At 49.9% G+C, this 27,343-nt stretch overlaps 2 protein-coding genes across 2 annotated transcripts; both read right to left on the minus strand.

The window, feature by feature from the left end:
• On the minus strand, positions 5,020-7,064 carry C2CD4D (C2 calcium dependent domain containing 4D). Its single transcript, XM_018046581.1, has 2 exons — positions 6,972-7,064; positions 5,020-6,234 (listed from the first exon to the last, which is right to left on the minus strand). The coding sequence occupies exon 2, from the start codon at positions 6,155-6,157 to the stop codon at positions 5,117-5,119; it is 1,041 nt and encodes a 346-aa protein (XP_017902070.1). The 5' UTR covers positions 6,158-6,234; positions 6,972-7,064; the 3' UTR covers positions 5,020-5,116.
• Positions 18,007-26,662, minus strand: THEM5 (thioesterase superfamily member 5). The gene is made up of 6 exons (XM_005677586.2): positions 26,410-26,662; positions 24,271-24,472; positions 23,049-23,187; positions 19,088-19,198; positions 18,525-18,649; positions 18,007-18,201 (listed from the first exon to the last, which is right to left on the minus strand). The coding sequence occupies exons 1-6, from the start codon at positions 26,530-26,532 to the stop codon at positions 18,155-18,157; spliced, it is 747 nt and encodes a 248-aa protein (XP_005677643.1). The 5' UTR covers positions 26,533-26,662; the 3' UTR covers positions 18,007-18,154.

Genomic DNA, 27,343 nt, shown 5'->3' on the forward strand with positions numbered 1-27,343 from the left:
GTCAAATGGGAACAGAACCCACCTTGCTGAGTGGTTGCAATGATTAACTGGCATAATGAGTAAAATACAGGACCTACGGGTACAAAGTACTGCGGTTAAAAAGAAATGTTTCAGTCTCTCTCTCTCTCTTTCCATTCCTCCCTTCTTCTCTCTGTCTGACTTCCTTCCTTTGCCCCTTTCCTGCTTCAATTTTCTCTAAAACAGATTACCGAGTAACATTTTTACATTTTGCTTATTCATTTTGTAACTTATCTGATTCCCATTTCTGTTTTTTTTTTCAGTGTTTATTTATTAATTGGAGTATAATTGCTTTCAATATTGGGTTGGTTTCTGCCATACATCAACATGAATCGGCCATAGGTATACATATGTCCCCTCCCTCTTGAACCTCCCTCCCACCCCTCTAGGTTGTTACAGAGCGCAGGTTCAGCCCTCTGTGTCATATAGCAACTACCCATTAGCTAGCTATTTTACATGTGGTAATGTGTGTGTTTCAATGCTACCCTCTCAATTCACCGCACCCTCTCCTTTCCTTCCCTGCGTCCACAAGCTTGTCCTTTATGCTGTGTTTCTATTGTGCCTGCATGCTGCTGCGGCTGCTAAGTCGCTTCAGTTGTGTCCGACTGTGTATGACCCCACCTGCATGCTGCTACTGCTACTGCTAAGTCACTTCAGTCGTGTCCGACTCTGTGTGGCCCCATAGATGGCAGCCCACCAGGCTCCCCTGTCCCTGGGATTCTCCAGGCAAGAACGCTGGAGTGGGTTGCCAGTTCCTTCTCCAATGCATGAAAGTGAAAAGTGAAAGTGAAGTCGCTCAGTCGTGCCCGACCCTCAGTGACGCTATGGACTGCAGCCTTCCAGGCTCCTCCATCCATGGGATTTTCCAGGCAAGAGTACTGGAGTGGGGTGCCATTGCCTTCTCCGCATCTGCATGCTAAGTCACTTTAATTGCATTACACTCTTCGCGACGCTATGGACTGTAGCCCCTAAGGCTCCTCTGTCCAAGGGATTCTTTAGGGTTCTTTACCACTAGCTCCACCTGGGAAGCCCCGAGTCTCTATTGCTGCCCTGCAAATAAGTCCATCGCCACCATTTTTCCAGATTCCATACATGTGTTGATATCAATATTTATCTTTCTCTTTTGGACTGACTCCATTCTGTGTAACAGGCTCCCGTTTCTGTTCTGATCACTGCTGTATCTAAAGCTCAGCACCTGCCGTGTGTGTATGTGCTAATTTGCTCAGTCGTGTCTGACTCTGTGCGACCCCATGGACTGCAGCCCGCCAGGCTCCTCTGTCCATGGGATTCTCCAGGCAAGAATACTGGAGTGGGTTGCCATGCCCTTCTCCAGGGGATCTTCCCGACCCAGGAATCAAACCCAGGTCTCCTGTGCTGCAGGCGGATTCTGTACTGACTGAGCCACCAGGGCAGCCCCTGCTGGCCCTCCCTAAGCATCTGTTGAAGGACTGCAGGAATGAAAGGTGACTGGCTTCTTCTTTTCTTTCTCCTTTGAAAGAGGCATCAAATACAGCTGTTCACCGAACTTTGTCAGGGGAGGATTTCGGGTTGAAGAAGGACAGTACTAGGGATAGAACTGGACCTATGGGTGGACTTCACAGGCTGAAAAGATTGGAGAGCTATCATCTTAGGGAAGGAAGTGACCTGATTGGCAGGTGGCAGCTGGTTGTTGTTGTTCAGTTACCAAGTGGTGTCTGACTCTTTGCGACCCCATGGACGGCAGCACTCCAGGCTTCCCTGTCCATGACCAACTCCCGGAGCTTGCTCAAACTCATGTCCATCGAGCTGGTGATGCTATCCAACTATCTCATCCTCTGTCATCCCCTTCTCCTACCTTCAATCTTTCCCAGCATCAGGGTGTTTTCTAATGAGTCAGCCCTTCCTATCAGGTGGCCAAAGTGTTGGAACTTCAGCATCAGTCTTTCCAATGAATATTCAGGACTGATTTCCTTTAGGATGGACTGGTTGAATCTCCTTGCAGTCCAAGGGACTCTCAAGAGTCTTCTCCAACACTACAGTTCAAAAGCATCAGTTCTTTGGCACTCACCCTTCTTTATGGTCCAACTCTCATGTCCAGAGGTGACTACTGGAAAACCCATAGTTTAGTTTGGACTAGACCTTTGTTGGCAAAGTAATGTCTCTGCTTTTTAATATGCTGTCTAGGTTTGTCATGAAAGGAGCAAGCCTCTTTTAATTTCATGGCTGCAGTCATCATCTACAGTGGTTTTGGAGCCCAAGAAAATAAAGTCTATCATGGCATCCGGTCCCATCAGTCAGTCAGTTCACTTAGTCGTGTCTGACTCTTTGCGACCCCATGGACTGCAGCACGCCAGGCTTCCCTGTCCATCACCAACTCCCAGAGCCTACTCAAACTCATGTCCATCGCATCGGTGATGCCATCCAACCATCTCATCCTCTGTTGTCCCCTTTTCCTCCCATCACTTCATGGCAAATAGATGGGGAAACAATGGAAACAGTGACAGACTTTATTTTCTTGGGCTCCAAAATCACTGCAGATGGTGACTGCAACCATAAAATTAAAAGACACTTGCTCCTTGGAAGAAAAGCTATGACCAACCTAGACAGCATATTAAAAAGCGGAGACATTACTTTGCCAACAAAGGTCTAGTCAAAACTAAACTCTGGACTTGCCAGTAGTCACGTATGGATGTGAGAGTTGGACCATAATGAAGGCTGAGCACTGAAGAACTGATGCTTTTGAACTGTGGTGTTGGAGAAGACTCTTGAGAGTCCCTTGGACTGCAAGGAGATTAAATCAGTCAATCCTAAAGGAAATCCTGAATAGTCCTGAATACGCATTGGAAGGACTGATGCTGAGGCTGAAACTCCAATACTTTGGCCACATGATGGGAAGAAATGACTCATTGGAAAAGACCCTGATGCTGGGAAAGATTGAAGGCGGGAGGAGAAGGGGACAACAGAGGATGAGATGGTCAGATGGCATCACCAGCTCGATGGACATGAGTTTGAGCAGGCTCTGGAGTTTTTGATAGACAGGGAAACCTGGCGTGCTGCAGTCCTTGGGGTCAAAAAGAGTTGGACACAACTGAGTAAACTCAATGGACCAGATGTCATGATCTTCTTTTTTTGAATGTTGAGTTTTAAGCCAGCTTTATCACTCTCCTCTTTAACTTGCACCAAGAGGCTATTTCCTCTTCGCTTTCTGCCATAAGATGGTGTCATTTGCAATGAATATTAAGGGTTGATTTCCTGTAGGATTGACTGGTTTGATCTTGCTGTCCAAGGGACTCTCAAGAGTCTTCTCCAGCACCACTATAGTGAGGTGACTGAGAGCTCAGACTCTAAGACCAGACTGTGGTTTAAATCCTAGTTCTATCCCTCACTGGATTAGTAAAATTTGAGGTCACACTGGATAACAATATTAACAGTAGTACTTAACTCTCATGGGAGTTGCTGACAAGTTGTTGGGTAAGATTCCTTGCATGCTGCTGCTGCTGCTGCTGTCGCTTCAGTCGTGTCCGACTCTGTGCGACCCCATAGACAGCAGCCCACCAGGCTCCTCTGTCCACAGGATTCTCCAGGCAAGAATACTGGAGTGGGCTGCCATTTCATGGTGATCATTTTTTTTGTAGCTGTTAGTGCTTAATATTAGTTAATCAATGCTACCACCTGGTGGACATCTGGAGCAAGATTTTCCCTGGCCTGGGGGATTGGAGAGGGACCTAATCAGGGGAGGGAGAAGGAATGGAGGAGCATGGGTGTGTGTGTGTGTAATGCTAGCATTATATATGCTGAGGTTTATAGGTAACAAAGGCTTGGCCCTGGTTACGGGCACTTGGCAAAATGAGAAATGGCCCAAGGGGGTGGGAAAAAGAAGCTGTGTTGGCACAGTGTCTCCCTCCCTCCCTCCCTCCCTCCTCCTCCCTCCCTCTCCTCCTCCCTGTTTTCCTCTTCCAAGCCTGCCCTGAGCCAAGAGGAACCAGCTTCAGAGAAGGAGGGGTGAGAGAGAAGAAGGTCACTGCTGACGTCAGGGACATTCAGGTAGGAGGTAAATACACTGTGACCTACATGTATCCATCTTCCACATTCTGCCCCTACTCACCTGGGTAGCCTTTTCTGAGCAAAACCATGAGAATAGCTCTCACAGTCCAGTGGGACCCCCTTTGCCCCTAGGACCTCAATCCCTGTGACCTTATATCTTGGTCTTTCAGCACTCAAGTACTGCTTTACTCCCCAGGGAGGCCTAGGTATGGCAGGAACAGGCAGGAGCGACGATCCCTAAAGGCATAGTGTGCTAGTCTGACATCCTCTGACTCACTCCCAAGACCCAGAAATTTCATCTCTCTCTTCAGATCAGAAGGTTGGACTTCCCTGGTGGCTCAGATGGTAAAGATCTGCCTACAATGCGGGAGACCCAGGTTCGATCCCTGGGTCAGGAAGATCCCCTGGAGAAGGAAATGGCAACCCACTCCAGTACTCTTGCCTGGAAAATCCCATGGATGGAGGAGACTGGTAGGCTACAGTCCATGGGGTCGCAAAGAGTCGGACACGACTGAGCGACTTCACTTCACTTCTTCAGATCAGATGTGGGTGTGAGTGGGGTGCTAGATGGGTGGGGGGTGTTGATTTCCCCTGTGCAGCCCCCAGGAACCCCCAGGGGAAGGTGAGTTATGCTGCAGCTTCAGTCACAGAGCTTTACAGTGATTGGAGGGCCCCCTGAAGGGATAGGTGCTGTGTTGAGCAGGGAACTTCGGACCCACTCAGCTCAGACCTAGTAAACTAGTGTCTGAGTCTCTCAGAACAGAGCTCAGGATTCTTTCCCTATGTTTAACGAGCTCATCCAGCATTTCTGATGTCTGGTAATTGTGATACTCAATTCAAGTTTGAGAACCACTTCTTAAAGTCTGCTCCAAATCAGAAAACCTGAATGAACTTCCTCCATCCCTTGTAGGGCCAGGGCAGAGGGACGAGGGCAGGCTGCAGATCTGAGAATGCAATGTGCAAACAAGGGGAGACAGATATTTTATTTGCAAAAATAAATACATGTTGGGCAGATGGAAAGAATGGAGACTGTAGACCCGGTGGAGCCCTCCTGAGGAAGAGACCTTCTCTCAGGCTACAGGCTGAGATGGGCAGGCACCAGGGAGGCCCCGGGACATAGCCCACCACCCAAGGGCGGCAGCAGGGCAATCAGGGGCGTCTCACACTCCCCCAGCAACACGTCCCTGCGGAATCCTGCGCCCCTGTCCAGCACCTTGGCCCTCAGACTGTGGGCGGCCAGGTCCGGCGGGCCGAGCCCATCGAAGAAAAAGTCCTCATTGAAGATGGGGTTGGTGCTGCATTTGACCACTCGGCTCCGCTGGCCCCGCGGCCGGGAGCGCGGCCGCAGCCTCAGCACCACGCAGCAGCCACCGCCGCCGCTCCCGGGGCCAGCCCGCGACCGCGGCAGGCCCTCGGCGCTCACCAGGCGCAGCCGCAGCCGCCCGGGCCCGGCCGGGTACTCGGCGGAGAGCCGCAGCTGCCCTCCCCGGGGCTCGAGGTGCAGCACGCTCTCCTGGGTCGGCCGCAGTTGGCAGCACAAGAAGTCGAGGTGGAAGAGGGGCGGCGTGGGCGGTCCCGCGCGGCGCGAGGCGTGCGGGCTGGTGGCCGCCGAGCTCGCCTGCAGCCGGGACAGCGAGCTCGGCCGGGGCGGCCGGGGCCGGTCGGGGCCTGGCCGCGGCGAGCCGAAGGGCGACGAATCCGGCGACGAGGCCGTGTCGCTGTCGGGGGCCCGGCAGAGGCGCAGGTCCGGGGCGGAGACGTGCAGGCGGGACGGCGCGGGGGGCAGCCCGCCGGCGGGGGTGGCCGGTGGCCAGTGGAACAGGGACTCGCGCCGGCGCGTGTGCGGGCTCTCGGGCAGGAAGGCCCAGCCTTCTCGGCCCGCCAGGTGTGGCAGCGAACAGGTCGCGGGGAGGCCGCGCCCGCCGCTGTGGGGCAGCGCGCCACCTGGGTCCTGGAGCCGAGGCGGGATGAAGAACTGCGGGATGCGATCCGGGGTGAGGACGTTGGGGCACGGGCGAGACGGGGTGCGGCGCTTAGGAAACAAACTGGAGGGCGCCCACCGGGCCCTGGGCTCCGCGGCCCCTACCCGGTAGCCAGCTTTCTCCAAGAGCCACATGAGGCGGCGGCGGCGGTGGTGGGGTGCTGAAAGCCCGAATTCCACGAGGCCGAGAGGATCCGAGTCCAGCGTGGAGCCTGGGCAAGGAAAGAAGGGGAGCCCAAGGTGAATGACGCTGCAATCGTACACCGGGCGATCTGCCGCCGCTCCCTTCTTTGGGGGCCCAACCCGCGCAGTAGGCCCTTTTTGAGCGGCAAAAACAAAGGGCGGCAAAGTCTGAGGGTCCGGAGAGAAATGGAGTCCAGGGCTAGACAGGCCTCGGACATACGAGTACACAGACTCTCCCACTGCTTTCACACCCACTTCAGAGTGAGAAGGCCTAACACACCCACTGGAACCCTAGACTCCTATTAGAAGAACCGAGTAACACCACATTATCAAAAGGTCTGTAGTCAAAAACACTGACCCAGAGCTGAAACTCCCTCATATTCACTCTCCTCCTCAAGAGACACCGCGGCCCTAGGGGAGGGGGGGTCACCCCCTTCTCCCATGCCCATTCCGGAACACCGGGGCGCTCCTCCAGGGTCAGATCTGGCGCCGCTTGGGACTCCCGCCACTCCCCTCCCCACCCCCACCCCTTGGCTCCCGTCCCCTGCGGCTGCGCAAGTCTCTGCAGGCTGAGCCATCCTTCGTCCCTCGCCCCACTTGTATCCTCTTGCTCCTCCCTCGCCTTCCGGGGCCGTTCCAGGCCAGAAACGAACTGCCTGCACATTTGACTGCTGCCCCGAGAGCACCCACGGCCTGCTCAAGAAGAGCACCTCTCGGGGACACAGAATGCCGCCCCCACTCAAGCCCTGGCTGTCCGGCTCCCTACCTCCCAGTCCTAGCGCATCCCGAGTCTGCAGCGGAGCGAGTAGTTGGGCCGCCCCTCCCACTCTCCACTCCTTTCCCCCTAGGAAACCGCCGAGCACAAAGACAGCATTGATTCTCCGTCACCTTCTGACCTGATTCCGGGAGGCCCTCCGCGGCGCGCTTACCGCACCCGCTCGCCGCACTCCCAGGGAGCGCGATGTTCCGACTTTCTGTCTGGGAGTCTGAGCTCCAAGGCAGTGGGCTCGGCCTGGCGCCCAGAGTTCAGGCCTCACCTGTGGGCCGCCTCTGGGTCCTGGCCTCGGGCCAGGAGCTGTTCGAAGTCGGGAGGGGAACAACTTCCTCTCCAGCTTGCTCCCCCAGCCCAGTCCTGGGAGGAGCTGGCAGGGGCCTCCGTTGCCTACGTACGACCTCTTTTCCTGGATAAACACAGCTCTGTCTTTAAGTCCATCAGCCCGGCCTTCTTAACTCCTTCCTTCAGGTTTCTAGCAGCAAGCCAGCCCTGTGCCCTGGGGCCTTCTCTGCTGGGAGTTGGGGAGGGCTGCTGTGAAAAGGGAGATAGCCATTCCTTTGCGGTGGCCTCCATCCCTTAATGCTACCCGGGCCCCTCCCAACCCTCCTAGGTGAAACCCACAACCCTGACCACACAAACGGTAACTTCTGCAAAGCCCTCCCTGCTGGAATCCTGCCTTGGCCCCGATTGTTTAGTTCTGGAGACATCCCAGTTGCTCCCAAACACAGTGACTGCAGTGACTGGTTCTTTGAATTACACTAGACCAGAGAAAAGTGACCAAGCTGGAAATATCTGGACACAGAGACACTGAGGACAGAGCTGTTTCCATCAGTGAGTAGAGGTCAGGCTTGCCAGATGTGTGTTAAACTAAATATAGTGTCTCCCCCTTCCTTCCTGTCCTTGAAGGCAGATTCTAGGAAACACAGGCCACCACTGGCAAGATGAGCCCATCAGCTGTGCTTCAGGAACACTCACCGTCCTTCATTCCCTCCTTAGGACATTCGTCTTCGAGGACCACTTCCCCTTCACCCTTCAGATCTGGAGGTCCTCACTGACATTTTCCCATTGAAATTAAGATGTTCTGTTGTCTGATTTCATACTACCCCATACTTCTCCCTTATGGCCCTGTTCACAGTTTCTTTTTGTGTGTGTGTGATTGATTTCTGTGACTGTTTAATATCCTCTTCTCTTAGTAGGCTGTAAGCATCACAAAGACAGTGCTTAGAACAAGTCAGATGCTTAATCAGGACTGTGAATGAATGAATGATATTTAGCAGGTGGCTCAGCCAGTAAAGATTCTGCCTGTAATACAGGAGACCGGGGTTCCACCCCTGGGTTGGGAAGAGTCTCTGGAGAAGGGAAAGGCTACCCATCCCAGTATTCTTGCCTGGAGAATTCCATGGACAAGGAGCCTGGCGGGCTACAGTCCATGGGATCTCAAAGATTCAGTCACGACTGAGTGACTAACATTTTCACTTCAAGCAGAATTGTATCTGAATTAGTTCCTTTATCCTTCATTGTGTTAAACGCTGGGGATACATAGAAGGGGGAAGCAGACAGACAATAATGACAGCAACAAGGCAAACTGTGAAGTTCAGGAAATGAACAAGATTATTATTTTGACATCTGATACTTAAGAGTCTTCAGGGAGCAAATGTTTCCTTTATGGAGATGACTGGCAGCACCCAGACCCTCCAATCCAAAGGCTTCTGACTTAGCTCAGCCTTGGTGTCGTTTCTGGGGACAGTGGTCTGTGTGGAGTGCTGCAGCTAAGAACTCACAGCTGCGGCATCAGTCAGGTTGGGTATTTGAGCCCTGGGATTTACTAACTGTATGACCTCTGGCATGTAACTTAATCTCTCAGAAGTTCTCCTTTCCCATCTGAAAAATGGAGAGAAACTATCTAAACTTCAGAGTTAGCATGAAGATTAAGGTCATACATAGAGGTTTTCCTGGTGGTCCAGTGGTTAAGAACCCATTGGCCAATGCAGGGGACAGGGGTTCCATCCCGGGTCCGGGAAGAGCCCGCATGCATGGGGCAGCTAAGCCCATGTGCCACAACTCCCGAACGCTTGTGTTGCAGCTACTGAAGCCCACGCGCTCAGAGCCTGTGCTCTGCAACTAGAGAAGCCCGCGCCATGCGACGAATGGCCCCCATTTGCTGCAGCTAGAGAAAGTTCACGCATAGCAACGAAGACCCAGGAAACTGCACAGAAATGAAAAAAAAAAAAACAACCAAAAGAGTGAAAAAGATCACACTTGCATATCAGTTAGACTGACTTCTGCTACAAGTACGCAAAAACAGAGACCCCAATTCAATCTTACTTGACAATAAGGACATTTTTGTCTTCTGTGATTAGAAGTCCAGAGGAAGGGTAGGCTTCAGGGAAGTTTGATTCTTTAGTTTCATTCATTCAACCATCCATAGTTATCGACTACCCACCACATGCCAGGCACTGTGTACTAGACTCTCAGGATATAGAAGTGAGAAAACAGAGAAATCTTCTGGCCAAATGGAATCTCTACTTTCGTGGGAGAAGAAAGACCATAGACAAAAATAAATGAGTAAAAAGTACAGCTTGTCAGATGAAAATCAGTGTTGGGGAGAGAATTAAAGAAGGGGAGGATCATAGAGGGTATGAGGAGAGCGTACAATTGTAAATAGTGGGGTCAAGGATGGCCATCTTGAGAATGTAACATTTCAGTAATGATATGAAGGAAGGAGAAAGGAAAGCATTCTAAGCAGAAGGAATTGAAATGCAAAGTCCTGAAGCAGCAGCATGCCCGGAATGTTAAGGAGGCAGAGTCCACTGCAGCTGGAACGGAACGAATGATGGGAAGATGACCTTAGAGAGACAGTAAGGCCAGAATCTTATGGGGCTTGAAGCCGCTGTAACAGTTTTAGCTTTTCCTTGTGGTGAGCTAAGGAGTGATACCACTGGACATGCATTAAAAGGGTTGTTCTGGCGGCTGTGCTGAGAGTAGAAATAGAGGGATAAGGGCATAAGTAGGGAAAACAAATAAAAGGATATTGAGATAATCTTTGCACAAGTTGATTGGGGCATGGATCAGCATTGTAGTAGTCAGTTTCTGGCCCTATTCTGAAGACAGAATCAACAGGATTTCATGATGGATCCATCCTTATCTAAAGAGAAAGAATTATCCAAGGTTTTTGGCTCTAACAGTTGGAAGAATGGAGTTGCCATTTGCTGAGGGGGAAAATATGAGGAGCTCAATTTTAGATCTGAAGCTGAAGCGCCAATACTGTGGCCACCTGATGCGAAGAGCTGACTCATTAGAAAAGACCCTGGTGCTGGGAAAGATTGAAGGTGGGAAGAGAAGGGGACAACAGAGGATGAGATGGTTGCATGGCATCACTGACATGAGTTTGAGCAAACTCTGGGCAATGGTGAAGGATAGGGAAGCCTGGCATGCTGCAATCCATGGAGTCAGGAGAGTGACTGCAGGGTGATTGCTGGACAGTATTACGGGCCCAGTTTATATCCCTGTGGCTCAGATGGTAAAGAATCTGCCTGCAATGCAGGAGACCTGAGTTTGATCTCTAGGTCGGGAAGATCCCCTGGAGAAGGAAATGGCTACACACTCCAGTACTCTTGCCTGGAGAATTCCATGGTCAGAGGAGCCCAGCAGGCTACAGTCCATGGGGTTGCAAGCAGTTGTCAGATGGTTCAACAGAGGGCATTTATCACAGGGAACCTGTCACCAAGGTGGTGGAAGAACAAAAATGGCGAAATAGGAAGGTGAGGGCTGTCTAGTAGGATCTGTAATCATGGGTCTACAAAACTACTTGTAGGATCTACGCCACTACTTGAGTTGCCTCTCAAAACAGAAAAGGGCGAGAAATACCCTTACATCTCCCGACTTCCCGCTTTCCAGTCTGCCACCAGAGCCTTTCAAAGCTGATGACAGAGGAGACTGGGAAATGCAGACTGCAGGCACTGGGCCTCTGCAGTCCGAGGCAGAGTAGGACAAGGGTGGGGATCTGAGAGCAATCACTCAAATGACCGGCACACCAGGGAGCTGAAAGCCGACTTAATTAGAACAATAAGACATCAGACCTGGAACTTGGAGGTCACCTCATCTACTCTTTCATTTTTATAGAGCAGGAAACAGACCTCAAAAGAAATGATGTGCCAAAGAGTAGCAGAGTTGAGACTAGAACCCAGATCTTCTATCTGAAAGAACCTCTGTTCTTTCCTGTACTCCAGGGGTCTTCATTATTAAGCAGAGCTTCTTCGTTGAGTGAGGACCCACAGTGTGGCTTCCCCCCACTTCCAGCACCATTGTTGCCACTCAAGAACTTTATAGGTGACCTGGGGCCTTGACCTCCTTTTTCCTCCAGTGCCACTGTAGAAGGACACTTAGAGGACTGGACAGGACAGAGTGCTTTCCTGGGTTCAAGCCAGAAGAAGAGACACAGAGGGGAGAGACTTTTCCTCTGGGTCAGCAGACAACTACTAGACTCCCTGGGCTTTTGGGCTAAATTGTCCCTTGTCCTTGAGCAGTGGCCTCAGGCAGCATAACTTGGCCAGCGCGCTCACTGCAGGTACTGGCAGGTGATAGGATTGGTGATATACTATGTCTTGCATCTCTGGCTCCTCACCCAGGACCCCTGATGAATGACCTAACTCTCCGATCTTAGTTTCAGGAAGACCTTAGGGGAAGCTGATATGAGCTATTGATAGCCCTTGCTTTCTGAACTGGTTGGTCTTATAATTGCTTTATTTACTCTTTGGCTTCTCTTGGCCCTTGATTCAGATATTTGGAGAACACATATCCTTTGCTTCAAGCAAAATAAGCTAGCACATTTGCCTGGATGGCCTATTGGATTCCACCCAATCTACCTGAGTAGTAGTTGCATTCCAGATGAACGCACTACACATGGAATTGGCTTTTAAAGTGTGGAGGTCGCACCTCCCATTGTTTCTGCCTAGAAAGCTGCAATACTTGGCCCTCTGTGAGAAGAGAGGCATCTGTTGACGCTGTTAATGCTAGAGAAGCATTCTAGCAGCTGGCAATCTTATTTCCATTCTGGAGATCCCTGCCTGCCCCCCAGGCCTTTTCCAATCAAGGCTGTCACTCCCAGCCTGGCTGTGGGTCTTGCCTGAGACCCTCCTACTTCTGTATGTTTTTCACCTTATGCTTGTTTTCTGCTAGAAACTGGTCCCAGTGGAGAAGTGACAGGGTATATCAAACCTCTGCCATCCTCAGCACTTGGCTTCCAAAGTCATCCTGAGTGTTGACATCCAGTTGCCAAGTGAGAAAAGAAAGAAGCAAGTTGTATTTGAGTTTCCAAATACAACTGTTTTGGTTTTCTTCTTTTTCTTGACTGTATGGGAAAGATGGAATATATTTCCCTTCTTCTCTTGGAAATGTTTAAATGACACAAGGACAGAACTATAGATCAATGGAACAAAATAGAAAGCCCCGAGATAAATCCACACACCTATGGACACCTTATCTTTGACAAAGGAGGCAAGAATATACAATGAAGAAAAGACAATCTCTTTAACAAGTTGTGCTGGGAAAACTGGTCAACCACTTGTAAAAGAATGAAACTAGAACACTTTCTAACACCATACACAAAAATAAACTCAAAATGGATTAAAGATCTAAATGTTAAGACCAGAAACTATAAAACTCCTAGAGGAGAACACAGGCAAAACACTCTCTGACATAAATCACAGCAGGATCCTCTATGACCCACCTCCCAAAATATTGGAAATAAAAGCAAAAATAAACAAATGGGATCTAATTAAAATTAAAAGCTTCTGCGCAACAAAGGAAACTATAAGCAAGGTGAAAAGATAGCCTTCAGAATGGGAGAAAATAATAGCAAATGAAGCAACCGACAAAGGATTAATCTCAAAAATATACAAGTAACTCCTGCAGCTCAATTCCAGAAAAATAAACAACCCAATCAAAAAATGGGCCAAAGAACTAAACAGACATTTCTCTAGAGAAGACATAGAAATGGCTAGCAAACACATGAAAAGATGCTCAACATCACTCATTATCAGAGAAATGCAAATCAAAACCACAATGAGGTACCATTTCACGCCAGTCAGAATGGCTGCTATCCAAAAATCTGCAAGCAATAAATGCTGCAGAGGATGTGGAGAAAAGGGAACCCTCTTACACTGTTGGTGGGAATGCAAACTAGTACAGCCACTATGGAGAACAATGTGGAGAGTCCTTAAAAAATTGGAAATAGTATTGCCATATGACCCAGCAATCCCACTGCTGGGCATACACACCAAGGAAACCAGAATTAAAAGAGACATGTGTGCCCCAATGTTCATCGCAGCACTGTTTATAATAGCCAGGACATGGAAGCAACCTAGATGTCCATCAGCAGATGAATGGACAAGAAAGCTGTGGTACATATACCCAATGAAGTATTACTCAGCCATTAAAAAGAATACATTTGAATCAGTTCTAATGAGGTGGACGAAACTGGAGCCTATTATACAGAGTGAAGTAAGCCAGAAAGAAAAACACCAATACAGTATACTAACGCATATATATGGAATTTAGAAAGATGGTAACAATAATCCTGTATGCGAGACAGCAAAAGAAACACAGATGTATAGAACAGTCTTTGGACTCTGTGGGAGAGGGAGAGGGTAGGATGATTTGGGAGAATGGCATTGAAACACGTATATTATCATATGTGAAACGAATTGCCATTCCAGGTTTGATGCATGATACAGGATGCTCGGGACTGGTGCACTGGGATGACCCAGAGGGATGGTATGGGGAGGGAGGTGGGAAGGGGGTTCAGGATGGGGAACACATGTACACCCGTGGCAGATTTATGTTGATGTATGGCAAAACCAATACAATATTGTAATTAGCCTCTAATTAAAATAAATAAATTTATATTAAAATAAACAAATAAATGAAGATTAGCCCTAGATGGTTGGATGGCATCACTGACTCAATAGACATGAGTTTGGGTAAACTCCAGGAGTTGGTGGATGGACAGGAAGGCCTGGCATGTTACAGTCCATGGGGTCTCAAAGAGTCAGACACGACTGAGCGATTGAACTGAACTGAACTGACCATGATAAAGGACAATAGGTTTTTGGTGTACACTGATTTAGACTCTGGGTTTAATTGGTTTTCAAAGGCAACTGTGAAAGCACAAGAGAAAGGTGTTTTTCGTTTTGTTTGTTGCTGTGCCACGCAGCATGTGGGATCTTAGTTCTCCGACTGGGGGTCAAATCCGTGCCCCCTGCATTGGAAGTGCAGAGTTTTAACCCTGGACCACTAAGCAAGTCCTTGAGAAAGGATTTTTATGTGAGTATGTGGGGGAGGGAATAGCTGCCACAAGGTTTCTGGCTGCGGCTTCTAGTAAATCTCCAGTTTTTGGAAGGCACTGGATCAAGTCCCTTCAAATCCATGTCAACTGATCTTTTGCTTGTCATTCAAGACTGATGGCTTAGGAAGTATGTGGTCTAGTTACTAGAAAGAGAGCCTGATCCACCCACCACTGCTGAATTTGTGTCCAACTCTCTGACTCTGTTCCATGCCACAAAAACCTCATTTTCTCTGAACCCCCTGAATTTGAATTCTTTACTTGGCAGGATGAGAGTTTGGACACAGACTCACCCTCCTCTGCTGATTCTCCTTTCAACTGAGGCAGTGGTGGCTAGCTACTTACCAACCCCATTTCCCTTTCTTCCACAACATGGAGTTAGACCATATTTTCCAGCCAACCTTCCTTTCAGTTTGGCGGAGTCTTGTGACTGAGAAAACACATTGAGGCTTGGTTCTGAAAACCTCCCTGTGATTCTCTCTTCTTTCATTAGGCAACTAGGCGTCAACCCAGGATGACTTTGGAAATTGCATGTTGAAGATGACAGAGCTTTTGTCAGTCAGGTTACTGAATGACTGCTAAAAACCAAACACTAGACCTAACCTGAATGAAAACTGGTCTATTTATGAAAAGGGTTAGACTACGGAGATGCAAAGCTTTATCTGTTTCAGCATTTGGCATCACCATACCTAATAAAGGGTGTCCCAGGTGGCTCAGGGGTAAGGATCTGCCTGCCACTGTAGGAGACTGGGTTTCGATCCCTGGGTAGGAAAGATCCCCTGGAGAAGGAAATGGCAACCCACTCTAGTATTCTTGCCTGGGAAATCCCATGCACAGAGAAGCCTGGCGGGGTATAGTCCATGGGGTTGCAAAGAGTTGGACATGACTTATCGGAGAAATATCAATAACCTCAGATAGGCAAATGACACCGCTCTTATGGCAGAAAGCAAAGAGGAATTAAGGAGCCTCTTGATGAAGGTGAAAGAGGAGAGTGAAAAAGCTGGCTTAAAACTCAGCATTCAAAAAAGTAAGATCATGGCATCCAGTCCCATCACTTCATGGCAAATAGATGGGGAAACAATGGAAACAATGACCAACTTTATTTTCCTGGGCCCCAAGTCACTGTGGACAGTGACTACAGCCACAAAATTAAAAGACACTTGCTCCTTGAAATTAGACAGCATATTAAAAAGCAGAGACATTACTCTGTCGACAAAGGTCCATATAGTCAAAGCTATGGTTTTTCCAGTAGTCATGTATGGATGTGAGAGTTGGACTATAAAGAAAGTTGAGTGCCAAGGAATTGATGCTTTTGAACTGTGGTGCTGGAGAAGACTCTTGAGATTCCTTTGGACTGCAAGGAGATCCAACCAGTCCATCCTAAAGGAAATCAACCCTGATATTCGTTGGAAGAACTGACGCTGAAACTCCAATATTTTGGCCACCTCATGTGAAGAGCTGACTCATTGGAAAAGACCCTGATGCTGGGAAAGATTGGAGGCAGGAGGAGAAGGGGACGACAGAAAGTGAGATAGTTGGATGGCATCACCGACTCAATGGACATGAGTTTGAGCAAACTCTGGGAGTTGGTGATGGACAGGGAGGCCTGGCGTGCTGCGGTCCATGGGGTCACAAAGAGTTGGACACCAATGAGAGACTGAACAATGACATAGCTGTTCTCACATCAAACCTTTCCTCCCTGGAAATGTGCACCAGCCATATCAGTCTTTTTCCTCCTTTACCATTGTTCTCACCTGATGTGTCTGCCATGGCCCTTGGTTTTGCTGGCTGCTTCACATCTTCCTTTCACTCCAGGTTGGTGCCACTCCAGAGGCCTGCCTTTCACCAGTAGCTGGGCCTTCAGCACGCATTAGCCCCCATGTATTGGTCAATTTGTTTTCCTGATCCTCACTGTGGCTTATGCAAATCATTGCCCTTCCTCCAGACCTCTTTCTCCACTGGTGGCCTTGCCTCCTATCTCACTGAGGAAGTCAAGGTGCTCCTGTCAACTTCTAGCCCCTCTCTGTACCACCCTCCAACTCCTTCCTTTTGGTCTCAGGGTCACGGTGATGTTCTTCTGCCTCCACTTGTGTCCACTTGTGGCCTTCAGAGTTTTAGTAGTTGTGGCCCACAGGCTCAGTTGCCCCTCAGCACGTGGGATCTTCCAGGACCAGGGATCAAATCCATGTCCCCTGCCCTGGCAGGTGGATTCTTGGTTAAGAATCCCTTGGACCTCCAGGGAAGCCCACCATTTGTGCTCTTGATCTAGCTCTAAGACCAGATGGCTGTTCTGCGAGATGACACCTCTCTCCTCAATACACTTAAATCTCTTTCTTTAAATGACATAATAACAACAACAACATTCCTAGAAAGACTCATCTCGATTCACTTTGTCATTCCCATTCATTTTTTCATCTACCACCATCTAGAATTTGCTCCTACCTCCTGGCAAAAAAAGACCACCACCTTCCTTACTGCCAAGTCCAAAGGCCTCTTTTTAATTCTTATCTGCTTTCTCTATAGCATTTGATACTGCTGATCTAACGACGGTCCCACCTGTCCTATTCCTGGCCTCCTTAGTGGGTGTTTGGTTCTCTGTCCCAGCGTTAAGCCCCAGTGTGGCCGCGTGTTCTGTCACTGACCCTTTTCCCTGCCCTTCCTTCCTCTCTCATCTTGTCCCTTTCATGCTCTCTGGCTCCTCCTCACTTTCATTCTGCATAATCCACTCCGTGGGATTCCATGTCAGCTTTTATATTGATGACTTACTGATTGAGTCAGTACGTAATCAATTCTGAGTTCCAAATGATAATATCCAGGGCCCCTGCTGCTGCTCGCCCTATGGTTGAGGTTCCATGGATACTTCAAGCTCAATTCGTGTGAAGTTAACCTCAGTATCTCCCTCCACCTCAAGCCTGCTCCCCTGTATGCCCAGTGATGCCACCTGGAACCATCAAGCCAGAAACTACTCTTTGCAACATTTTCATATTTCTCATCTTCATTGCTTTGAACCCTGTTAGGTCCTTACTATCTCTTATTTGGAGCCCCACGGGGATCTCCTAACCAGTGCTCCCAACTTCAGTCTTGCTGACCTCTTATTGTCACCAGAGTCATCTTTCCAAAAAACAAAACTTTATGCCATGCCCCAGCCAAAACCCTTTAAAGCATCCCTGTTGCCTACAAGACACAGTTCAAGCTGCACTGCACGGTTTAAGGCACCTTCCATGGCCTGCACCTGCCCTGCCCCCTTCTCTTTCCCTAAACTCCTGCCCACTCAACACCTTGCTGTTCTCCAAAGTCACCGTGCCTTTGCCCGGACTAGCCCCCTGTTCAGAATATCCTCTTATTCCCTGCCTGCCTGCCTGGTGGACACCACTTAACTTTTGAGACTCAGTTCAAGCACAGCTTCCTCTAGAAAATCTCTGATTGCTTTCCTAGAGCAATCCCCCCTCCCTTTGTGTCATACCTGGGGCCTCCGGGTGGGAGGAGTGGATAGGGTGCTCTGCTCCCCGCCCGGCGGCGTGCATGCTGAGACCAAAGGCCTTGTCTTTCATCACTGTGCGCCTGGCGCCTCACCCAGTGCCTGGCAGGCCTCAGTACGCCACTTCTCTTGGTGCTGAATGGGAAAGTGGGTATGTGGGAGGCCCTGGGAGAATCTTGATTTTCAACAATAGGAGCGTCTTGGACTGAGAATAGGGCTGTGAGACTTTATTTATGCAAGGAAAGCACCCTCTCCCTCACTTCACCCGCTACTTTTTGGGCACCCCTCCCTGCCCCATGGTGGGTCCCCGGTAGGCAAGGTGGTGATTGGTAGGCTCTCCTGAAGGCACTGTGTCTATTGTTGAGATGACTCCTCTTCCAGCTGCATCTGGAGGAAAGTGCCTGCAAGAGAAGGGTGAGCCAAATGGCAGGGGCCAAAGCATGGATCGCAGGAGCTGATGGGGTGCTCAGAGCTTTGGTACCCAGTTACTCAGTACCTGGGTCCTGTCTTTGTGAGACATGCTGGGCCACTCATATACAGAAAAAAAAAAAAAAGTCCTAATTCAGTTTTTCCTCACTTTGCCTGTGTGTACAGCAGGTCCCAATCCCACTCTAAAAAGCTGGAGCCCACCTTGTAATTGGATCCTTAGCATTCCCCCTTCTGTTTGTTCTGGGCATAGCGCCAGCAGGACAGGGCCAGGGGTTGGGGCTGAGGTCCTCTTTACCTGAGGCTTTAGCATAAACTGTCTGCTGATCTCTGCTCTGGGTGACACAGGACAGGTACATCTTCTGGTCCTCGATCTTTTCCACATTGACGTTCAGCACAGCCAGGGAGCCCAGGGGAATCAAGCTGGGAGAGGAGGTGGCTTAGCCCCGCTCATGTAAGCCCCTGGGCCCTGCCCCTCAACTCTCTGTCCTCCCCCATAGTTCTCTTCATCTTACCTTGTCCAAGGACTTAAGTGGTTCCCGGCTCAGGGCCCATCTGCCAGCAACCAGAGCTGCATGGCAGAGATTCTGATCTGGCCAGGGGACCAAGGGACTGTGTGGCTGGGGAAGGAGCATGACAGGGCTTCTGCACCCCAACTGTCCCCTCAATGGCCAACACCCCAAAGATCTGTACTTACTTAAAAATAATAATCTGATTTTTTTTTTTGTTTGTTTAATTTTTTGGCCACACCATGTAGCACGTGGGGTCTTAGTTCTCTGACCAGGGATTGAACTCACATCCTCTGCATTGGAAGTGAGGTGTATTAACCAATGGATTGCCAGGGAAGTACCCCATACTTACTTTTTGAACCTGATGTTGAAATTTAGTGTTAATAGCCCCTCTCCAGACAGGTAAGCAGTTTTAGAAAAGGTCTCATCTATCAAGGCTGCCAGGGACCCTCCGTGGGCAAACCTGAGGGAGGAAGCAGGGAGTAAGGCCAGGGACAGAAACCCCGCACCCCCCATTCCATCTCCCCCCCCGCAAAAAAAAAGGAAACAGATCTGGATCCTGTCTGATCAAACCAGTCAAAATCAGCTGGTTTTTCTTCCACGTTACTACAGCCTGTGTTAGCAACCACTGATACCATTATTGTATTTCACCAGGAAAAAATTTTTTTTCTGATAGAATGAATGGAAGAAGCTTTTTTTTTGATTAATCACCTAATTGCTGGTAGCCATTACCGTAGTTTGGAAAGGTGCACTCCTTCAGGGGATGGAAAAAATCCCTGAACTTTTGGGCTTTAGTCTCTAAACTGTGACCTTGGGCAGCTCCCACCTCACCAGTCACTATGGCCAGTGTTGAGCCCAGTTTCAAGACCAGTAACCATGAGACTTGACCTAGGACCTATTCAGTGATGACAAGATGGACTCCCGAGCAGCGCTGCCTGTGGAAAGCTGAGAGCCAGCTTCAGCAGATGCTGCAAACACTTGCTTTATTTAAAGGGTGCAAATTCTCGTTCTCACTTGTGTAACCTGACTTTCTTCATGCCAAAACTCCTTTGCTGGTTAAGTTGGGGAAAATAGAGAGGCACCGAGTTTTAGAAAGCGGATAACTTGAAAAGAGATTCCAGTTTCTGACTTTCAACAGTGTGACCCCGATTCTCCACAGACCAGGTCAGCTTCCCTGCTGTGCTATCACGGGTCACCCTGCTGTGCCTGCCACCAGCGGGTTTCCCACACCCCTGCTTCTGCTGCCTTTGGTGGAAAGTACTAGGGGCCGTGCAACCACACCCGCCTGGTTTGACTCCTTGCTCCACCCTCACTGCCTGTTTGATCTTGTGCAAGTTGCTAAACCTTTCTGAGCCTTAGTTTTCTCACTGTGAGTTGTGAATAAAAATAATTTGTGTCCCATCAAATCCAATGAGGTAATGTTTATAAAAGTTTACATACACCTCTAGCCACTTCCCTTCCCACATGGCTTGAAATAGGGGAAGAGTTGTAGCCAAAGAACAGTAAGCCTGCTCTTCGCTCTTTGTTCAGGGCCCAGGACCCAGTGGCAAGTGTGAAGATGCTTCAGGGTAGCTCTGGCTCAGTTATTCTACCCTGCCTCGTTGCCTTGGGGCTGGACGGGTATATGTACGTATGCTGTGCTGTGCTTAGTTGCTTAGCCATGCCAGACTCTTTGCGACCCCATGCACTGTAGCCCACCAGGCTCCTCTGTTCATGGGGATTCTCCAGGCAAGAATACTGGAGTGAGTTGCCGTGCCCTCCTCCAGAGGATCTTTCTAACCCAGGGATTGAACCCAGGTCTACTGCTTTGCAGGCAGATTCTTTTAAGGGAAACCCAGGGATACTGGAGTGGGTAGCCTATGCCTACTCCAGGGGACCTTGGTCTCTGCCCCTGGGTCCTGGCACAGAGCTCCTGAAACCCTCATAATTTCCTGTGTGATAGGAACGTCTCTTGTTCTAACAAGGTGACTCTGGGTGGGCTCCTGGTTGAGGGCTGTTTACCAGAAAAACCAAGCCATGATTAGAAGCTTGGAATCTTCAGTCCTGCCCCCACAACCTCTAGTTCTGTTGAGAAAGGAGAAGGGCTGAAAATGAAGTTAATGACGGATCATACCTATATGTTGAAGCCTCCATAATAATTCCAGTTAGTATGGGTAGGTGAACGCATCCACACTAGGAGGGTGTCCACAAGGACAGAAGCTCTTGCACTCAGGATGTGTTCCCAGACCTTCTCTTATAGACTTCTTCCATCTGGATAGTTATCCTTTGGTGGTGGTTTAGTTGCTCAGTTGTGTCTGACTCTTTGTGACCCCATGGACTGTAGCCCGCCAGGCTCCTCTGTCCACAGGATTTTCCAGGCAAGTATACTGGAGTGGATTGCCATTTCCTTCTCCAGGGGATCTTCCCTATGCAGGGATTGAAGCTGGGTCTCCTGTACTGCAGGCAGATTCTTTACTGACCGAGCTACTAGGGAAGCCTGTTCATCCTTTACCATATCTTTAATAAACTGGTAAACATAAGTAAGTGTTTCTTTGAGTTCTGTGAATGGTTCTAGTAAATTCATCCAACCAGAGGAAAGGGTACTGGGAAGCACCAGTTACTGCCAGGTCAGAAATTGTGGGTGACCTGTGCACCTACGCTTGCAGTTGGCATCTAAAGAAGGGTGGAAGCAGTCTCGTGGGGCTGAGCCTTTAACCTGTGGGGCCTGACACTATCTCCGGGTAGACAGTGTCAGAATGGAGTTCTGACGTAGGACCCCTCCCCGCCCCAGGTGGTGTCACAGAGAATTGCCTGGTGTTGGGGGAGCTTCCAGCCATTCGGTGACTGAAGTGTCAGAAGTGAAGTGTTTTGTTTGAGAGTGAAGGAGGCTCACAGGAAAGAAAGACAGCAGGAAGTACAACATTTTTCCTTACGCGGGAGATAGACTGACCTGGGTGTTTCTAATTCAGTGTTGAGTGATCCTCTTCTGCCTTTCCAGCCCCACCTCCATGAGCCCCTAAATAAAAGGCCCACTTTCCACCCTATCCCTGCCTCTTTGGGGGTTTTCATCTTCATAAGGGAGGGGACCTGTGGTCTGGGTAGAGTTCTGACCTGGTCCCCCAGTGTCTGGACGCACTCGTGTGGAAGTCCCCTGAAGATACCTTCAGGATGGCCAAGGTGACGAAAGGGCTGCAGTCGGAATCCGTGGCCTGCAGAGGTGCTGACATCTAATAATCTCTTTGAATTCTGTTTAACTGCAACTCAGTCTCTCTCAGGTCTGGGGACCCTTACGTTTCTCCTTCCCTCCCCTCTCTCCTCTCCCTTGCAAGAATTCTGACTCCACAGTTAGCCTTCAGTGACTGTCTAAAGCAGAAACAGGGGTCAAGAAGGCAGACAAACGTGGACCTGGTGATCCAGTGTCCTTAAGCAAGAGGCTCAGGGCCCGCCTGAATGTGTTGTTATGTCCAGCATGAACGTATTTACGTCCAGTGTGAGTTCTTTCCTGGGTCTTTTCCCAGTTTGGAGGCAGCGGAGTACAGAAGAAGCAATGGATTTGGAGTCCCGCCTCCTGGGTTAGAATCCTGCATCTGACTTTAACTGCCTGTGCTACCTTGGGCAAGATCAAGATTACCTCTGTGCACCTCAGTTTGCCCACTGGGCAAAGGTGAAGTTTGAAGAGATAGCCTGATAGCTGTATTGTCCTTTGTGGTCTATGAGCTCGTACACACAGGCCCTTGCTGTCTCTTAGCTGCTCTGGGAGGTAGGTACTACTGCCCCAAGATTTAGGTAAGGAGACTGAAGTGCATGCGTGCTAAGTCATTTCAGTCGTGTCCAATTCTTTGTGACCCCATGGACTGTAGCCCACCAGCCTCCTCTGTCCATGGGATTTTCCAGGCAAGAGTACTGGAGTGGGCCGCCATTGCCTTTTCCAGGAGACTGAAGGCCAGGAGACAGAGGTTAAATGGCTTGCTTGGGGTCTTCATACAAGCAGTGGCGGAGCAGGACTGGAAACCCAGCCCTTAACTCCAGATCTTATCATCTTCTGAGTCTACTACACCCTTCTCAGAGTGGCTTCTAAGGCCCCTTCTTACTGAAAACTTCCCAGGCCTGGAATAAGGAAACTGTCTCTCATCTGCCCAGTGGGGACTGAACCAGATGACAGGATATCCTTCCACATCTGACACTGCGAGACTGAAGCCCAGTGCCTCCCACTGTCCACCCAGCTCCTTAGAGAGAGGTACAGAGCCCAGAGGCTGGCCAAGCCCTATGCACCCCTTGGCCAAGCCCAGAAAGCAGCCAAAGATGTCCCTCCCTGGGTTAGCCCGTTATCTTACCCTGGGACCCCCTCCAAGCAGGGGCCTGGCTGGAAAAGACAGACGGACTTCTTCTCGGATGGTTGGAAAAAGATGACATACTCGTAGCCTTGTCCTTCCCTTTCAATACACCTGGTGAAGAGGCGCCAGTCACTCTTGTCTGGGGAGAGATGGGCAGTGATACAGCTGAAGGAGGGAGTGTGTAAGGGCAGGGGGGCCGGTCAGCAGCGGAGATGGAGCTGGTCTCTGGCACACCATTGAGGAGAGAACCAGAGGACATGTGGGCTCTGCTCTTGGGGACTCTTCAGCTGGAGAGTGAGGCACCGACCTGTCCTCAAGGTCTTCGGTCTGAGGGGACACAGCTCTGTCCTCTGGGAGCCCTGAATCTTGAGGAAGAAACATGCATGAAGTTCCCTGGCTGAGAGTAGATGTAGGGTCAGAGACCTTAAACATTGAAAATTAAAATGTAAGGCATTTAATTCACATGTAGTTCAAAATAAAAATACAGAACAGAAAAATAAGTGGATATGAATCCCCCAAAGTTCTGACTTTTTTTTTCCTCAGGGCAACTATAAGAACTATATCCTTCTTGGATGATAACCAAAGTCTTCAAAGATTTTTGATGCAACTTTGTTTTTTCCATAAACTGAATGGACCATCCAGTTAGCACTTGGTTGGAAGAACAGTTATGTTAGTGAGAGAGACATGGTAACCCATCCAAGTCTGTGCACACGCAGAGAGATCAAAGGGGAAAGCTCTATTGCTCTGACCTGTGGGTGTTTCAGGAGTCTCTGAGCCTAGCAGAACAGGGATGGTGTCAAGGTCTGCAGTGGGCAAGGGGGAATCCTCAGACCTTTGTGGGGTGGGGAGGAGGACTTGGGATAAGGCTTGACAGTAAGGCAAGCATCCCTGGTGAGAAGGCAGATGGGTAGAGGGCTGAGTCAGCGGTCCTCCAGTGGGTGCACTCTGGGCTGGGAGCAGAGGTGGTTGCTAGGGTGTGCTCTTATCCCCAGGAGGAGGGGAGGAGGGGGCGGGGGCTGAGAGGACGTTTTCCTCATCCATGTGCCTGGGGCTGCATCGTGAGGGGTGGACTTGTCAGAAAGAACTTCTGGCTGAGAACTGGCAGAGAGCTTGTTAATTTCCTCCCAAAGAGTCTCTGGCCGCAGGAAAAGGGGCTGGCTGAACTGATTCTTATGGGCTGGGGCGTGTGCGTGCCAAGGGCCGCTCTCAGGCCAGGCTTTACCTGAGTTAGCTGATAACTCTAGTGGGAGCTTGAACCCCTGGATGTGGTCTCTGTTGGATCTGAAGGAAGGAACTCTGACCCAGCCATCGGTCTTGGTCTTCTCCAGAAATTCATGATACAGGCTCAGCATGTCTGGACCCCAGCTGGCATTGGGGAGGGCATAATTCTTAGTCTTTGTCATCTCCTGACAGAATCTTGAGACCTGGGCAGGAAAGATTGGGGAGACTAGATGGCCTTCTAGAAGGTGGGCTGTGGTTTGGGCTATGGGACCTGTACCTGATGTAACCCAGCTCCTGGATTCTTGGGCTTCTCAATCTCTTCTGTCAGTGTTGAGGAAAATGGCCCTTGGGGACTCCTCAGAGTGACCAGTCAAGGGGAAAAGTGAAAATCACTCAGTCATGTCCGACTCTTTGCGACCCCATGTCCATGGAATTCTCCAGGCCAGAATACTGGAGTGGGTAACCTTTCCTTTCTCCAGGGGATCTTCCCAACTCAGGGATCAAACTCAGGTCTCCCACATAGCAGGCGGATTCTTTACCAGCTGAGTCACAAGGGAAGCCCACGAATACTGGAGTGGGTAGCCTATCCCTTCTCCAGTGGGTCTTCCCGACCTAGGAATCGAACCTGGGTCTCCTGCATTGCAGGTGGATTCTTTACCAACTGAGCTATCAGGCTAGGGGACACTAATGTGCAAAGGAAGGGAAGGAAAGGCATTGGGGCTGACAATTAGAGGCAGCAGCTCTGTGATGGTGCAGTATAATTGCTCTGTTTTGAAACCTGAGAAGGGACTTCCCTGCTGGTCCAGTGATTAAGAATCCACCTTGCAATGGAGGGATTGAAGGTTCAATCCCTGGTCAGGGAACTAAAATCCCACATGCTGAGGGGCAACTAAGCCTGTGTGCTGAGCCTGCGCCACAACTAGAGAGTCGGAGTGCCAGAATGAAAGATCCTGCATGTCGCAAAGAAGATCCCATGTGCTGCAACTGACACCCAGTGCAGCCAAACAAGAACAAAAACGAGACCACCTGGAGCTGTTCTATGAGGCTGAGAATGGCTAGGATTAGTCCCACTGGGAAAACTGAGGAAATACGGCTGAGGCTGCCAAACTTATGAGCATGTGAGCTGATGGCTGGACCAGAGCCCTTTCTGCGTGTGCTAAGTTGCTGCAGTTGTGTCCGATTCTTGCGACCCCATGGCCCGCAGCCCGCCAGTCTCCTCTGTCCATGGAATTCTCCAGGCAAGAACACTGGGGTGGGTGGCTGTGCTGTCCTCCAGGGGATCTTCCCAACCCAGGGATCGAACCTGTGTCTTTTTTGCCTCCTGCATGGCGGGTGGATTCTTCTCCACTAATGCCACCCGGGAAGCTCAGAGCTCATTCTGAACAACTGTCTACCTCAGGGGTGGGGGCGGGAGTGGGACCACAGGTGAGGACCATTGTTACTCACCTCAGGGACTACTTGGGCTCTGTCCACAGCTGTCCTCACCCTGAAGTGAGTAACAGTGGGGAAGTGGGGAGTGGGGGCTCTTTTGAAACGTGTTTTGGGCACCGCAGTGGTGCAGTACCTTCTATGGGATGAAGAGGAGACCTCTGCAGCACCAGATGCTCAGGCACCAACTGCAATCATGAGCAACACACCAACTGTTTGCTAAGGCCACACAAAGCATCCTTTGTCTGGGGATGTCCCAACAGTCTGAGTCCCGTAGGAGGAAAGTGATTGGTGGCCACACAAGGTTCAGATCAGAAGGAAAGTAACCTGCTGGTCTTAGTTTGGGATCTGGGCTACTTGGTTTCCTTTGCCAAATCAAAGAGCTCCCAGCAAGCTGCTCACCTGCCCTGGCCATGATCTACGAAGAGGAGATTTGTGTTGGGCCCCATGGTGGCTCAGATGGTAAAGAGTCCACCTGCAATTAAGAAGACTTGGGTTCGATCCTTGGGTCGGGAAGATCCCTGGAGAAGGAAATGGCAGCTTGCTCCAGTTTTCTTGCCTGAAGAGTCCCATAGACAGAGGAGCCTGGTGGGCTACAGTCCATGGGGTTACAAAGAATCACAACTTAGCGACGGAACAACAACAACAACAACAAATATATCCTTGGGCTCTAGAAGGGCTGAGCATTTGGTTGAACTGAGAACTCACTCACCAGGGACTCCGTGGAGGATCCGAAGGCTGAGGCAGGGTTGAATCTGGGCAGGAGGTGGGTGGCACCAGGAAGAGTTCCATGGTGGCCATGTATCACTGCCATCTGGAAGCCTCTCCGTAGCATGGCTGAATGCTGAGCTGCAGGGCTGTAGCAGCGAGGCCAGTGAAAGCCTTCCAGCTGCTTCTTGGAGCTGTTGGTGCAAACTGCCTCTCAGACGAGCCTCTCTCCTGTCTCAGGCTTTTATTAGCAAGCTCCCACCACAGACGATGAGGCAAGGCTGGGCTCGTTTGATGCAACACCCATAGATGCTTGGGGCTTCTAGCTGGTGCAGAGCCCCATCCACCCTTGGGGAGAGGCAGGTGCTGCCTGGGCATGAATGCAGAGCAGGACTAGCCTCAGTTCAGAAATATTTGTTAAAGGAGCAAAAGAATACTTAATGAAAATAGTATAGTGTATATGAAACTTCAGAGAGTTGCCCTGGAGCTTTTCTGGGAAGAACCCAATAATACTCCCAGAAAGGAGAGGGAGGTCTGATCCTTGATGGGAGGTTGTTGATGGAAAATCTGTGTATGTTGGTGGAGTTTTGGCAGCAGACAGTTTTGGGAGTGAGAAGCGGAGCAGGGCAGCAGAGGTTTTGTCAAAGACAAGTCTAGGAAAGAGCCAGCTTTGGGTGGAGGTGGGGGTGGGGAAGAAGCGCTCAGTCTGCTAGGGTGCGAACCCTTTTTGGAGGTGGTATTTCCTCTACTGAATTAAAACTGCCAATTTTCAACTGAAAGTCCCAGAATTTACTTCACCAGAATACACATGGAAATTTAAAGATTTTATCCCACCTTTTGTAGTTAGCTGCCCTAGAAGACTAGAATATAAGTATTTTCCTCACTCTTGTCAATGTTTGAAATGAAACTTCTTCAAGAACTGGGGGAACTCAGTTTTT

Source organism: Capra hircus, chromosome 3 (genome assembly GCF_001704415.2).
Source record: "Capra hircus breed San Clemente chromosome 3, ASM170441v1, whole genome shotgun sequence".
Classification (NCBI taxonomy): domain Eukaryota; kingdom Metazoa; phylum Chordata; class Mammalia; order Artiodactyla; family Bovidae; genus Capra; species Capra hircus.

What these genes read in the sequence shown, in the direction of transcription:
- C2CD4D (XM_018046581.1), bottom strand. Translation starts at nt 6,157, where the DNA reads ATGTGGCTCTTGGAGAAAGCTGGCTACCGGGTAGGGGCCGCGGAGCCC.
- THEM5 (XM_005677586.2), bottom strand. Translation starts at nt 26,532, where the DNA reads ATGCTACGGAGAGGCTTCCAGATGGCAGTGATACATGGCCACCATGGA. An exon ending in GATCCTCCACGGAGTCCCTG is followed by an intron (nt 24,473 to 26,409) that starts GTGAGTGAGTTC and finishes TTTCCTGCCCAG; the next exon opens with GTCTCAAGATTCTGTCAGGA. An exon ending in AGTTTATGCTAAAGCCTCAG is followed by an intron (nt 18,202 to 18,524) that starts GTAAAGAGGACC and finishes CTTCTCTTGCAG; the next exon opens with GCACTTTCCTCCAGATGCAG.